We start from the raw sequence: 16,254 nt of genomic DNA on the forward strand, positions 1-16,254 counted from the left end.
CGTGTTTCAGAGCTAATTCTCAAGAGAAATGCAGATCCATCCTGCCTTTCTTCCAGCTACTGTTTCGCCTGTCTGCCTAGCATGAGTGCACATTTGATTCGCAATTAGTAGGAGTCTGCAGAGATTCAAAAGTCTGCCCTGGTGGTCCCTACTGGGGCCTAGCCTTGTAAGTTCTTCCCATACGTTTTTGCAGCATTTAATTGCTACCAAGATATAAAATAACTTCATGCAATTTCATTATTTCTTTTTTTTTTAAAGTATTTTATAAGGCTATACCTTGAATGCCATGTAAAAATGTAAATGAGATGCAATTAACTCAATAATCTGCTGGATTCTGTGTTTATGAAGATTCTGTCATTACCAGATCCATTCTTCCTCATGAAGTTTTGTGTAATACAGTCTTGCATCAGTTCTCACTTAGAAGGTTATCTTTTTAACCGTAAGTGCTAAGAACATGTATCTGAACATAAAAGCTTTATTCTTTCCAGAATCTAAATTATTAGTTTCTAGAATATATTTGTCACAAGATATGTTCAAAAGCAAATGTTAGTTGTGGAACAATGCCACAGATTTTATAATGAGCATTAAAAAAATCTGAAATAAGCATAATTTACATTTCCCAGTATGTACATTAAATGTATAAATCTGTCTGCAGACATATTCAGACATACATGCTGAAAAATCTTGAACATAAGAATCATCAGCATTTTGAATCTCTGCCATCTAAGCAATTCAAGATCCCACAGTCTTTAAACTGCAAATACTTAACTAAGTCACTAAATACTTTAGCTCAAAGTTTATATAGAAAGGATCAAAATATGGTCTCAAAGCAGAGACTGTGCCTGTGCAGCACAGGTGGGGATTTGTGATTTCAGTGTATTCAAGCCACGTTTTTTATACAGACAACATGTATTTGTGCATGTTGTGCTTGCACACAATGCACTGTTTCATCTCCAGATTTAGTTTAGCACTAGATTTTCTTTTTGCTGGGTAACTATCCATCTTAACATGCTTATAAAACAATACTGTCAAATACACTTCTCAGTGTCATAGAACACCACAGTATCAAAGAAGGTATGATAATCAGATTTGGAGAGGGTTGCTTCTCACTGCTTAAATAAGTGCATTAATAACTACTTTTTTTAAGCCATTATGAGAAAGGGTTTTGTATAGTCTTATTTGCATGAATAACCCTGGAGATGCTGAGCTCTTTTTCTTCAATACTAGTCTTAAAAGAAAGCGCTGGTTTGTTTCAGATATATTTGCTTTTCAGATGTATTTAACTCTCCCAACACTTTTTTTTTTTTTAATTCAGAGTGAAAACACACTTCACTGACATCTATGTAGAATAACGTAAGAGGAAATGTTAAGACATGAAATTCAATACTGGTTAGTATAAACTAAGGATCCCTTTTCTCTCTGTTTTCTCAAACTCTGCGTAAGCCTCAGCTGTGTCCACAAATGCTAATCAGAGCAGACACACAGGCCACATAAGGTTATGCCTTGCTCACAGCATAGGCTGTGGTCAGACTCCTATGGATTTTGGAGATGAAGCCATGAGTCCTCCACCCCCTTAGCATGCCTAAGCCAGCATTTTTCTCCCGCCAGAAACACTCACCTGTTCCTGCAGGACTTTAAGCATTGCTTGTGTATGTGTTTGCTCTTCCTTGGCTTGCTCCAGTTCGGATTTTTTGTTATTTAATTCTTCCTGTATGCTCAGCAATTGCTGCACAAACAAAGGGAATTTCTGGTTAGCATCGTCTGGATCCAAAGCAGGTTTAAATCCTCAGTTTGATAAATCCTCATTTCAAACAATGCTTTGCAGTCTGCTCCTACATTTATTATTGTTGCATAATCTGCTGTGTCTAAATGGACCAGAGGTAAATTATTTTCATCTGCATCTCCTTCTGCAGCAGCGCTCCACGAGTACTGCATCTGTTAATGTGTGTTAAGCTATTTGTTACATTAAAGTAGAAACTCCTGGTACAGTATATCACCCACAGAGCGACTGTCACATTCATCCGAACCAAAATCTTATTTGTAGAAGTATATGCGGTGGTTTTAATAATACTAGGGTAAACACTATGGTACATAAATAATTTAAAAGCACAGCTCTTTAATATAATTAGTCATTGGCCCACAGCCATTTTCATTCTATGCAAAGCAATATTCTGGAAAGCTTTTACCATGAGTTGCCAAGAAGACAAAAGCTTTCCTTTTTTTTCCTTGTGCAGTGATATTTCATTAGATCAGGAAGACTGATGCCCTGCAATCAATATATCAGCCAGGAATACTGCTGATCTGAACTGTCAAAACAAAAAGCTATGACCAAAACCTATTTTTAGGAAGATAATTCTGTGATGTAGGGACATCTTTAAAATCCCACATTCCCTGGTCTTGGCTGCTTTCGGTTCTGCCTAGCTTTATTGTGACTGTCAAGAGCAGGTCAGTAGATTTAATTAATTCTGAAATGATTATATATTTTTGTATTGATGCAATGAATGTTAGATACTGCTAAAGACCAAGAGGAGAAACACGAGATTAAAAAGGAGTTTATGGTGCTTTCTCTTAGTGATCAAGAAAGGAAACTCTGATTTGCTGGGGCAGCATATTGTTCGTAAGCACACTCCTTTTTAAGGACTACCTGAATGAGGAATTGCTTTACTAACTGGTGTTACTGATCTAACCATGTATCTAGGGACCTAAGGCTTAGTTTATGCTTGCGCTTAGGACTGGTAACTCTGACTCAAATAAATGTTGAAGGTATTCAGCATCTTGGTAAGCTACAGATAGCAAACCTAGAAATAGTGCCTGGCCTTGTTCCACTGCACTGGAAGTCCCAGGCATCAAAGGACATGGTGCCAAAATTGTTTTCAGAGCTGCTTGGAAACAGATGATATTTCAGGAGTCATTGATAGTGTATTTCTGTTGTAAGAGAACACTGGTATGATGGATTAATTCAGCCACTGAAGTAAAAAATACATGTGGGTATATGTTTGTTTATATCTCACGCACTCTACAGTCCAGCTGGGTTAGCATTTTGATGGATCTTGCTGCCTGGACTGCTCCCTGGGAGCCTTCAAGAGACGTTCAGGTATGTGTATTCACTCTACCACAGCACAATAACATTTCAGATCTCAAGATTTTACATGAAATAACAAAGGCTGTTCTACTGAGTCTCTTGCCCAGCCAACTTTTGTATGAGAAGCTCTACTTTGGCATTTCCTGACCAGGGATGGATTGCTACCTCAGGCCTGTGTTCATCTTGCCTGTTGGGTACTAGTCCCTACATTTTCAGAAGATAAACTGAATTTGTGTATACTGTCATATGTCACACACTCATACCCATGTAGGTCCTTAGCACAGTTATAGCTTTCCAGACGTTTCATAACTTTTTAGCCCAGAAGGGACCATTTAGTCACCTCATGTAACCTCCTATTATTACAGACCATTAAGCTTCACCCAGGATAGCTCTAATTAATTTCTGCAATTTAGAAAGAAGGAACTCCAATCCCCAGAAGAGAAGCAGAGCATACAAGACACCAGAAAGATAGCATAAGCCCTTACAAGGGTCACTAGCTGAGACATCTGAGTTTAGTAAGCAGCTGTGTCACCTAATAAGGTCTGGTGGAATGTCCTCTCCTTCCCAGTTGCAACCTGTTTGTCCTCACACACCTGAACATGACAAGGGTTTTTAAGAGAAAGGAGTCTTTGTCCCCCATCTCAGAGTCTTCTCTGAGCAGTTGTGTCTTACCAGTGTGGCCAGCCTCTGATGATTCAAAGGGAGGAGCCAAAATGAAGTGATCCTCACACAAAGCCAGGAATGCATCTAGTCAATTATGTTACAGAGGGATGGGAAGCCCTTCTTTTTATGGCTGGGCAATCAGCTGAAACTTTGAAGCATGGAATTTGATTATCATCATTGTCTCAGTGTGGTGCTACAAGGACTAGGGAGTCTGAGGAGGGCCTCACAAGAGATCTTGTTTGCTCCACAGCCTCTGAAGGAAGTGAATAGCCATGCGTGTCCAAGGAAAACATCACCACCATCCAGACTGCACCTTCATCCTGGTTCAGAGATTTTACACCAGCTTCTGGGAGAAACCCTAGAGCCCATCATTCTGAATACTACAAACTCCCATCTGGAAGATCCCAAGTGAGTTTTCAGTCCATCTCTGCACCTGGAAAGCCTTTTTCACTACTGAATGACTGTTACAAATGGGAAACTAATTATGGATGGAACTTGTTATACTTCTGTCAGAACTGTTATCTCCTTCCCCCCCTACCCACCCCTTCCACACTGTTTTTCTATGGCCGAGTTCTACATACCACACATCAGCTCACAAACTTCCACTGTTTTGTTTTCACATCTCCCACTGCGATCTCCCACTGTGATTTAGTCTAATTATATCGTGACTCTTTCTGTTTTGTGTTTGAGGCAGTTTTTCCCAAATTGTCCAAGCATGGGAGGAAGTGGTGTGCAAGATGCTCTCTGAGAGCATGAGAGAGAGATGCTCCCTGCTCTGCATCTTTGTACATGGCTCTGGACCAGCCAGGAACAGGAATCCCAGGAAAACATCCAACATGGTCAGTTTCCCTGGGGTAAGAGAGTGTGCGTTCTGGTTGCAATATGAGCTGCAAAGCACTTGATATGAGATTAAAACCTTCCAGCAGTCTTAATGGTTAAACTGTCAACTACTGCAGGTTTACTGGGTGTGCATAGGCTCATATTTTCAAAGGCAGCAAATGGGTCTTATTTGCTTCGGAGTGGAAGACGGAGGATCTGTAACTAAGGTACCATATTCCCAGTCACACATAAGGTTTTTCATTCACAGAACTGGGACCTTCCCATCCCAACCTCCAGAGATGTCAGAATTGTTTAAACCTTGTAGCCATCCCCTGGAGGTTTAACCTTCTTTCTTTTTCTCTCCCTCCTATTTATCTCTAAAAGCTGCAGAACCTGCTGATTTTCCACGGGTCAGGTTCCGAGATTTCTTTTTCCTGAGTGGTTCGTGCCGCCGCCAGGAAGTTGTAACAAGGAGTTATACCTGCCAAACAGTATATTTTTCCCTTCTAGTTTAACTTTGGAAAACGAAGAAATAGCTTTGACTGAAAAAAAAAAAAATCTGCCTAAGACAGACGAACAGCCTGAAAAATTTCAGCACAAACACGTGATGTTTGGCAAAATTAGAAGCAAATGGGAAGAGGATCTTATACTGGCAGGAATGAGGCAAGATTCATAACGGAGACTGCTGTCATGCCTGTTTATTATCAGACAGCCTCTCTATAAAGATTATAATGAATGATGCCAAGATGATGGTATTTAATTATTCAAAATTATTTTGTTTTTCACATAAATGTGCTTATTAAAAATTGATCCTATAGATATTTCTTCTGCCCTTCAGATTGCTTGCAAGTATATACCACAATCAATTAAAATAATGCTCTTGGTTTTAATGTTTGCGCTGTCTGATACTGTTCCACCTATTTACAATCTCATCCAGCGTTTCTGCCAGACCTTCCCCCCAGGCCCACCCACCCATGCATCATTTGCTACCCTGTTTCCCACCTGTTATATCCCACTGGCTTGTCTCACAGCTACTGCCAGCACAGCTATCAAAGTGTCCCTTCCTTCAATCTTGTCTCACTTCTCTGGCCGCTTCCTTTAAGCCCCAATGTCCCCAACTTCGTGGCACAGCACGACATTCAGACAGCAGTTCCCCAGTTTCCTCAGGCAAAGGAGTGACTTCTTGGTTACACAGCCAGGAAATACCTGGCTCATTCTTCTGTTGTCTTCCAGTGGTCCTCAGGATGCAATTCTTTGGGTCTCTGAGGGTCCCCTGCAAGTTATGCAAGGGTCTTTTCCCTGAGCCAAAATCCCAGTGTCAGGAAGCAGAAAAGCATCTCACGGTGCCCATCACAGCTCTGAGGATCCTGGAGAGAGACACTTGCACAGCCTAGAGGTCCACCCATACCAGTCTGGAAGCTCAGCTGGTCTACATGCAACCAAAACCATTTGTCACCATGGCTGTCAGGCTGACCCTAAGAAATGAAGCCCTGTAGTATCAGAGTGGTAGACATCACTGATATCCTCTTACTGACATTTCCAGAGAGGAGACAGGAAAGGAGAAAGAATTAACCTACAGGTTGTCTCTCCAGAAATCAATCGATGCATTTTAGACAAGAAAATGCAAGTCAGACTGCTTGTTTCCAATGGCAGCTCTGGAGCTGCTCTGTATAGAAATGTCAAATATCACTCTCCCGTGTTAAGCTTCCTTCATTCATGAGGACCAAATCCTCCCTGTACATAAGCGGGTAGCTAATTTCTTTGTATGGGGGGAAGGGTGCGTGTGTTTTATTTTGTTTTTTTCACACATTCCCACCTCCAATGCTGAATCTCTGTCAGAGACAGTTCAGTACCGCCCATATTGCGTAGATCTCAAAAGTGCAGACAGAAAATTACCATCTTAAACCAATCTTCGCAGCTTCTGAAACATTAAATATAGATGGCATTATTGAAACCAGCTGAATTACTCAGACTGTGTACAATGCAGTGCCAGTGTGGCCAAGAATGCTAACAACTGAACAACACACAGTGCCTCAAAATATATGAGAAGCCCTAAAGGGAAAGTAATAGCTTGCTGTTTTGTACCACTGTGCAGCCATGAAATATTCTTTCTCTTTCCTCTCCTCCTCCCTGCCCACAGTTCTTCACTGCTCCCCAAAAGGCAGTGTTACATGTGTACATTTAAATATAAATTATGGACATATCTGGAAACGTGGTCACACACCGAACATTGCAGGACAGAGAAGGGTCTCAGAAGGAAAGCATGGTTTCCAGCATTAAACCATCAACTTTTAGCATGCTAGGAAAAGGGAGGCAGATCGGAAGAGACCACAGGGCCTGAGGCTGTACTTAAGATCCTGTAAGGCTGACAGAATAATGAAAAAGGAAAACCAGCATTTGCCACAAGTTTAGCAGTTATACTGCTGAATGGTCCTGCCCCTGCTATTTTGGTGATGGTTTTCTCTACAGCTGCTTGAAACGAAGTACGAAAAGGTTGCAAAGACCTTTAAGAAAGGGAAGTAAAGAAGAGTAGACGAAAGAACACCCCTGAGGTGGGAGCACTGACTTTGATCACAGGTTGTGCAAGCAGTCTCAACAAACCCAACCTGCTCAGCCACAGGAAGGAGGCACAGACTCTCCCTCCCATTTCTGGAGTAGCTGCGGAGTCTCCAGAAAAGAGCTGTGGCAAACTCTTCTGAAATGAGAGTATCAGTCAAAGAGGGATGGTCTTACACAGCCTAACTGAGCCAACTCAGTCAAATGGCTGTCTTAGACACCTTGTGAGCTCAGGCAAACTGAATTCTCCTATCCATACAATGTTTGGGGGCAGCATGCTACTCTCCACTTACCACCTATAGGGAATATATCCCTATATAGGAGAAACGGGGAGATCTGATTCACTAGGTACCTAAAATGAAGGCAAAACTTATGTGCCTCAAATAGGTAGGCTGTATCCCAACCAAGGCTGCCTTCTTCAGTGCCGATGAAACCAAGGCTTGCACACTAAACAGTAACCCAGGGAAGCAGTTCTTGCTTGTGTAAAAGTGCAGCCCTTTCCCCTAAACTACCCTAGAGATCTAAAAAGTATGAAATCACAGGCATTGAAAAACTCTGATTGCAGAGTTCACCTAAAAATTAAAGCATCCACCCTAGCAATTTCTGAGGTTTTATTCTCTACCCCCACCCCCCCGCCCCGTGATTCTGTGTCTTTTCTTACTTTATTTTATAGAAGGTGAAAGAAGTTAGAGTTTGCCAAATGGAAAAGGACAAAAATCAGCAAGGAAAGTAAGTGTTTCAAAATTCTTAGAAGCTGTTCACAAATACAGAGGGGAAGGACAGGAAATATTTCTTTTTAGAATCCTCCTTAGGTACAAGGAAAAGAAATAATGAATCAAAATGAAATCTCAGGTACACAAGCAATTGCAAAATAAAAATACAAATCCCTCTTCCAGTACTTCCATGGACTGTTTTTCTCTTTTTGTAAGACAGACATGATTTCATATCACAAATGGCCAGCACATGGCAGGCTTGAATAATGAGAAAGTGACTTCCCAGCTGAGCAAATATGCATTAGTAACAAGACGCTGATGAGGCCAGACAAATCACCAAGGAAACAGGAGAATGTGAAAGACAAGTCAAAGAAGCTTTAGAAATGAGCCCTCAAGGAAGTTAGCCATGTTGCAGCAGTAAGGGCAACATACAAGCCATCCTAATGTATGACAAGGCATTATTAAAATAAAGAGCATGATTGTGGATTTTTTTAAGGGAATAAAAAGAAACACAGTGTAATAGTACTATGTTTCTCACCCCTCCTACCTCTCGGGGACTGCCTGTGTCGTAGGAACTATAGGAATGGCATTGTTTGGATGGATCATGGGGTTTCCAATGACAAAAGAATCCAAGCCCTGACCACCCTGGGCTGGTGAAGAGCTGCACGTGGATCAACAGCGCAGCTCCTGCTTGTTGGGCATCCACCTGCGAAGTGGGTTTTCCTGGCTCTCTGGCCAGAGGCAAAGACCATGCTGAACATGCTAGCTCCACAGGTTAACCACCTCAGAGGGGGCTGGGGAGCTGGGCACACCCCTGATGGGTGAGTGTATATGGTGGCACTACCAAAGAACTCAGTCTAGCTGCTTCCTTAGGGAGATGTTTACCATGCTCCCCTCCCACTGCTATTAGGCTGACTGCAGAGGTCCTACAGCTTTATAGCACTCAGAGTAGGAGCAGGCAGGACCAAACCCAAGAGATACGCCAAAAGAGAAAACAGACAGATGGATGCACTGCAACTACGTAAAAGGAAGTTATAGAGAAGATGGAGTCAGGCCCTTCTTGGGTAAGGAGTGAGGATGAAGAGACACATACTCATCAAGGAATATTTCTATTATATATAAGGAAAATATTCCACAGTGAGGGTGGCCAACCACTTGAACAAGGGCTCAGAGAAGCTGTGGACTCCATCCTTGGAGGTACAGAGAACATAACTAGACAAGGCCCTGAGCAAAACTGAGACGAGTCCAGAGCTGACCCTGCTTTGAGCAGAGGGATGGTGTATATGACCTCCGGATATCTCTTCTGACTTACTGTATGATTCTAAAAAATACCTAATAGATATCGGATAATTAGATTGCAATTTATTTTGTTTCTATGAGCCATAGTAATTCAGCCACACCAACTACAAGAGGCAGTGTTTGGGGTTGGATAACAGATGAAAAGAGAACATGGACAGTGCAATGAATAGCTTAAGAGCCAGTTCTACAGCTTTCCTTTGTTAAGCAATTTCTAAGCATATCTCTTACTCCAGGCAAGAAAGAAAAATTCTCTTAGGTCAGCTATGGACTGTTGCAGCAAATGAGGAAAAGACTCAAGTCCTTAGGGACCTTACAGAATCAATCCCTCCTCTCAAAAGTGAAATTCTCTCAATTTACTAATAGATACTTAGTGCAAGCATCAAGTATCCTTCTCTGGGATCTGACTTTAAGAGCAGATTGCACAAGGTCTTTGATTTTGACGGTGCTCTGTGGAGGGGAGAAGTGTGACTGAAGCCCATTATACCTTATCAATAAAACTCCCTCGTACCTTCGCGAAATGAGGTGAGTAGCATGCTACTTAGCCCTTGACTGGCAATAGGTGAGCGGGCAGGTGGGCTTACCGTTTGCTCTGATCCTGAGCAAAGGAAGAGGGCTGATCCTAAATGAGCGTCACATTCCCTCTGCCCTCATATCTGTCCTACAAGGGAACCACTTGGCACCTGGTTCAATGCACAGTCCAAGGAAGACATGATCACCCATTCATACCAACCTCCTCTTCTCCAACCTTTCACCTGTACCTGTCCATTGTGGAAACCCTCTCACCAGGCAATGGCACTTCAACTGTATGATCCCATCTCTTCCTTCTGCATATGAGCATGATATAGCACGTTCTTTCTCAACAAACCAAAATTTCCTATATTTTATTAATTTTAAAGGAGAATAAAAAGACCTGACACATTTTGATTACGAGAAGAATGACACTAGGGAAGAGAATCAATTTAGTCAGCGTTATTCCTATTGAAACACAGTTACTAGTAACGAAAGCTTCAAATGCATTTGGAAACTATGTAATCACCAAACCAACACTAGAATTTAGGATCTTTTAAAGAATTCATGTAAGATCACTAGACCATAAAACTTATAAGATCTGTCCTTCACCACAAGAAGACTACACAAGCATGTTAATGAAGATACTAGTTGATTTCTTTCATATTTTAAAAAAAGTGTGTGCACCCGATTATTTCCCTCCAAAGTGTTTATTCTTGCTGCCAATCTTTAGCTTTTCTAGTGGTAGTAAGCAAAAAGATGCTACCCTCCACCATCTTACCACTAGAACAGCTATTGAGAATATGGTGCTTAAAGCATCTGTGGGCCCTTATTTACACTTCCCCTAATATTGTTGAAGTGGTAGTGGCAGAAGTGGGAAACTAAACACTGCTGTCAGTAAGGAAAGGTTGTTAAACACAGAGGAGAACCCATTTGGCTTGTCTGAGATCTGGTAAATAATTGGCACTTAATTGCCAGCTGCTCTTTTTTTAATATAATCAGAAAGAGTAAGTATTTTCTGGAAGTTTGAACATGGACAGTACTGTACAGAGCCCTGAAAAGCACAAGGGAACAAAGAGAATACTTATTTCTCTGTCCTGGAAGCAGACATATTTCTTAACCAGTTTCCAAATATCAACCATAGGGTGCGAGAAGAGACAGGCCTGGAAGTGAACATCTGGACATTGGGTCCAGTCCCTCACACTTGTTTTGTATCCATTCCCTATACATTTATCAGTTTTGATCAACATCACAATTACTACTCCAGTGCCACTTTTATAGGAAAACAGAAAGATCTAACTTGAATTCATATTGCAAGAGTAGTAATAAAAAACATTTCCACCTTAATTATTCTGTTCTGTTTATTCAGCAGGTAAAACACAAATACAAGGGGTAATGTCTTTTATCTCTTATTTACTTTTCTCTTTAATACTGCATTTGGAGAAGAATCAGTTTATAATTGTGTGTAAGCACATTGGGTGGGTTATATGCTGAATAGATGTTTGGTGAGCAAAAGGTAGGTGGATAAAAAAAGACCACAAATCTCCTCTCCATTTAGGCTATTTTAATAAATACAGCCATAACATGCTCCATCTATTCAAGAATGATGTTAATTTCAGTGATAAACTGCTACTAGAACCTGTATATTTAAAGGTAAATAGTTGTTATAATGGTCACGGCACTCACATGGCACCAGATTCAGCAATTTTCAGACAACAGCATCTGTGTCTGTGACTTTTAACATTTCAGAAAGTTTGTATGTGAGGAAAAGGAATGGCTGTGACAGTTAACAACATCTGTGAAGGATCTTAGAGCTGCAGACCTAAATGCCAGCTGAGGTTTATTGGAATTTAATAGGTAGTAGATTGGTTAGAAGAGTGATGTGGAAAAAAAATATCATGATGCCCTATCCTACTAGCTGTTGAAACCTCCTGGACAGAAACACGCTTTTCCTCCCTGCTCCACTGAAAAAGAGCGGGCCATGGGAATAATCAGTTCTTCTATTAATTGTATGAGAAAAAAATACTTTTCATATAGGACAGGAAATACCTGAGCAATGCCGTCTTTGCTTGTAGAAAAAAAATTCTGCTAGCTCAGTGAGGACATTGGAAAATAGACTAGCTCAGCTCCAGTGGCAGGGAATGGTAGAAACACAATTCATTTCAAAGCCAGTACAGTGAGGCCAACACTAGCTACCTTTGCCTTTTCTACTCAGAATGGTTACTATACATTAGAGGTATATGATCTTCCTTAAAAAGCTGAGAGATGACCCTTATGCCGTCTCACTTAGACAAAAAGAATGATAGAATCATAGAATGGTTTGGGTTGGAAGGGACCTCAAAGATCATCTAGTTCCAACCCCCCTGCCATGGGCAGGGACACCCTCCACTAGACCACGTTGCCCAAAGCCCCATCCAACCTGGCCTTGAACACTTCCAGGGAGGGGGCATCCACAGCTTCTCTGGGCAGCCTGTTCCAGTGCCTCATCACTCTAACAGTAAAGGATTTCTTCCTAATATCTAATCTAAATCGACCCTCCTTCAGCTTAAACCCATTACCCCTTGTCCTGTCACTACACTCCCTGATAAACAGTCCCTCACCATCTTTCCTGTAGGCCCCTTCAGGTACTGGTAGGCCACAATTAGATCTCCCTGGAGCCTTCTCTTCTCCAGGCTGAACAACCCCAACTCTCTCAGCCTGTCCTCATAGGAGAGGAGCTCCAGCCCTCCGATCATCTTCGTAGCCCTCCTCTGGACTTGCTCCAACAGCTCCATGTCCTTCTTGTACTGGGGCCCCCAGAGCTGGATGCAGTACTCCAGGTGGGGTCTCACAAGAGTCGAGTATAGGGGCAGGATCACCTCCCTCGACCTGCTGGTCACACTGCTTTTGATGCAGCCCAGGACACGGTTGGCTTTCTGGGCTGCAAGCGCACACTGCCGGCTCATGTTGAGCTTCTCATCAATCAATCAATACCCCCAAGTCCTTCTCCTCGGGGCTGCTTTCAGTCCATTCTTTGCCCAGTCTATAGTTGTGCTTGGGATCGTGCTGACCCACACGCAGGACCTTGCACTTGGCCTTGTTGAACTTCATGCGGTTTGCATGGGTCCACCTCTCAATCCTGTCAAGATCCCTCTGCATGGCATCCCTTCCCTCCAACGTGTCGGTCACACCACACAGCTTGGTGTCGCAGGCAAACTTGCTGAGGGTGCACTCGATCCTGTTGTCCATGTCGCCGACAAAGATATTAAACAGTGCCAGTCCCAGTATGGACCCCTGAGGAACACCACTCATCACTGTTCTCCACTTGGACATTGAGCTGTTGACCACAACTCAAAAAGGTCTTAATCCGGCTCTCAGTGAGTGTACTGTGGAAGCTGTGTGCACCCCACAGTCCTCGTCACCAAATATGTACCCATCCTACTTCACGGGAGCGGTGAGGGTAAGGAGGAAGCTGCACTGCAGCTCTTCTCACCCTCCCAACCACAACGATCAGGCATATCACGTCCAAACTGTCCTTCCCTGGATGAACACTGAAAAGATGAAACAATTGCTAGTCATCTGGCATTTATCAGAGCCCTTTGAGAAGAGGTGTATAAGTCTCAGATGCACATGCTATTTATTTTACATGCTAAATTATTAGTAAACTGCAAAAGCTAGTCCTCAGTAGGTAGGAAATGTCAGGAGCAACGTGGCCTTTGCAGTAAGACCTCGAGTTGCATATTGAACACCAAGGACAGGAGCGTATTGAATAGGTGATGATTAACTGTGTACTCTCTGTCCGCGGCACCAAACAGGGAAGGGTCTCTGAGGTATACGAAGCAAAATACACAGGCAGTAGTTCTGGCAATTCCTGGCTTCTCAGTGCTCAGATTTGCAATCTGCATTGATATTCAAGTGAAACTGATATTCTTTGGGGGACAAAAAGAAGACAAGTGTCCTGGTTCTGGTAAGGATAGAGTTAATTTCCCAAGGAGCCAGGACAGGTGAGCCAAGCTGGCCGGGGGCTATTCCATACCATGTGACATCATGCTCACCATAAAAGGGGGCTAGTCGGGCAGGGGCGGGTTCAGCGTGTCGGCGTGGCTCCGGGACGGTCGAGCGTCTGGTCGGTTGGTCAGTCAATCGGTCGTCGGATCGGTAAATCGTTCTCGGTTATCACCCATTGTTACTATCTGTTATCAGCACTGTTGTTGATTGTTTCCCTCTCCCTTGCTGTCCCAGTAAACTGCCCTTATCCCAACCCTCGAGGCTTTGCCGTTGTTTATCCGTTCTCCTCCACATCCCGCCGGGGGAGGGGTGAGCGAGCGGCGCGTGGCACTTAGCTGCCGGCTGGGGCTAGACCACGTCAGTCCTTTCTGGCGCCCAACGTGGGGCTCGAGGGGTTGTGATAACGACAAGTCTGACCCAAGTGTGTTAAAACAAAGTTGTTATAAGCATTTATAATGTTATTGAAACAGTCACTGTAATGATGTTCTGTTTGGTCACATGGCTCTGTTTTGTAAACCCATGTTTACTCTATGTAATCCCTGCGGTGTTGTTTATCACCTCTGGGAGAGGGGTTCGTGTTCTCATGTTGTTGTATTGTGTGATAATGACTTATGATAAGATATCATTGACAGTCATGGGTCTGAGCTGGTATGTGTATGTAGCATTTCGGTCAGGCCCATACCTCAGTCAATATCTTTCAGAATTGATTAATAATTGCACCCAATCTATGGGGAAGACAGGGGGGATACCTTCTCCCACTCTTTCACATCCTCTTTTCCCTTTTGGTTGGTTACAACAATTTTTGAGTATTTTGAATACCCTTGGAATGTTCATGCCAGTATATTCCTATTGCTAGGTCTCCTGAATGCTTTCCCACTCCTGTTCAGGGTTAGCAAAAATCTTTTCAAGAGTACCACCCAGGGATCTTCCCCAAGGCTGAGTGGTCAGGGCTGGCATGGCATGTGGGAGAGTATGGGCGGGTATCTAGAGACCTTTTCACCCCCAATGGTTTGGAGCTTCATTCCTGAACAATTGCAAGACCCTGATAAAATGGTAGAATATCTGAAAGGAAAATGCTGTGGGGATTCTAAGGAGACACAACTTACTGCGCTGTGCTGGGCCCTGGCCACAATCTATCAAACACTGCTTGATAGTAGACAGCACCACCCAGAGGGAGAGAGTGGACCCACAGGCACTGCAGCTGCCCGGGCCCCTGCAACAGGCACTGCAGCTGCCCAGGCCCCCGCAACAGGCACTGCAGCTACCCAAACCCCCGCGACAGGCATTGTAGTCGAGCTAAAAGATCAACCCACACCAGTAGCAGTTGCCCCTATACACAAAAAGAAATACACAAGGAAATCAGTTCGCTTAGTGAAAGATGATGATGAACTGGGGCCATCACGAGAACAAGAAGAAGAGCCAGAACCAGAAGTGATTACTCGATCCCTGTCCCTGAGTGAGCTGTGAGATATGCGGAAAGATTTCAGCCACCTTCCAGGGGAGCATATTATTACCTGGCTGCTCCGCTGCTGGGATAACAGGGCCAGTAGCCTGGAACTGGAGGGCAGGGAGGCCAAGCAGCTAGGATCCTTGTCTAGGGAAGGGGGCATTGACAAAGCAATTGGGAAGAAGGCACAGGCCCTTAGCCTCTGGAGGCGCCTCCTGTCAAGTGTGAGGGAAAGGTATCCTTTCAGCAAAGATGTCGTATGTCGGCCAGGCAAGTGGACCACTATGGAGAGAGGTATTCAATATCTGAGGGAATTAGCTGTGCGGGAGATGGTTTATTATGATCCGGACAATGCACAGTTGCCCACAGACCCCGATGAAGTCCACTGTACCCGACCCATGTGGTGAAAATTTGTGCGAAGTGCACCATCATCGTACGCCAACTCACTGGCAGTAATTGACTGGAAGAGTGAAGAGGCACCCACAGTGGACGAAGTGGCTGGCCGACTCCGGCAGTATGAAGAGAGCCTTTCTTCCTCCCTAGTCTCGGCTGTGGAGAAACTGTCTCAGGATGTCCAGCAACTCAAAGAGGATATATCTTACTCCCCACCTGTACAGACCCGCATTTCAGCTGTTAGGAGTAAGCGTTTTTCTGCTCCAGAGAGGGGATATAGAGCATACACACCATGAGGTATCCTGTGGCTTTTCCTGCATGACCATGGAGAAGACATGAGGAAATGGGATGGGAAGCCCACCTCAACCCTGCGGGCACACGTACATGAGCTACAAGGCAAGACAGCTGTAAAAAGGGACTCTTCCAGAAAGAATGCTGCTCCAGTTTCCACCGGGCAGCCCCCCAGACCAAGTGAAAGGCCAAATCGCACTTCTGATCCTCTTGAAGGGACTTTTAAGTCCTTTTTGCGAGAGGTGAGTAGTGACTATGACGAGCAGGATTAGAGGGGCCCTGCCTCCAGCCAGGTGGAGGAAAGGGACAATAGGGTTTATTGGACTGTGTGGATCCGATGGCCTGGCACATCGAACCCACAAGAGTACAAGGCCCTAGTGGACACGGGTGCACAGTGTACCCTAATGCCATCGAACTATGAAGGGGTGGAACCAATATCTATTTCTGGTGTGACGGGGGTATCCCAACAGTTGACTCTGTTGGAGGCTGAAGTAAGT

At 43.7% G+C, this 16,254-nt stretch overlaps 1 protein-coding gene across 7 annotated transcripts in view; it reads right to left on the reverse strand.

Annotated features, from left to right (window-relative positions):
* The window catches only part of ENOX1 (ecto-NOX disulfide-thiol exchanger 1), a 374,541-nt gene that overhangs the window by 26,705 nt on the left and 331,582 nt on the right, over positions 1 to 16,254 (reverse strand). For all 7 annotated transcript variants that reach the window (XM_075741790.1, XM_075741793.1, XM_075741792.1 and 4 more), the window contains one exon: positions 1,619 to 1,726. In XM_075741790.1, coding sequence (XP_075597905.1) covers positions 1,619 to 1,726 — 108 coding nt within the window. The remainder of the gene's footprint in view (positions 1 to 1,618; positions 1,727 to 16,254) is intronic.

This window comes from Balearica regulorum, chromosome 1, assembly GCF_011004875.1.
Source record: "Balearica regulorum gibbericeps isolate bBalReg1 chromosome 1, bBalReg1.pri, whole genome shotgun sequence".
Taxonomy (NCBI): domain Eukaryota; kingdom Metazoa; phylum Chordata; class Aves; order Gruiformes; family Gruidae; genus Balearica; species Balearica regulorum.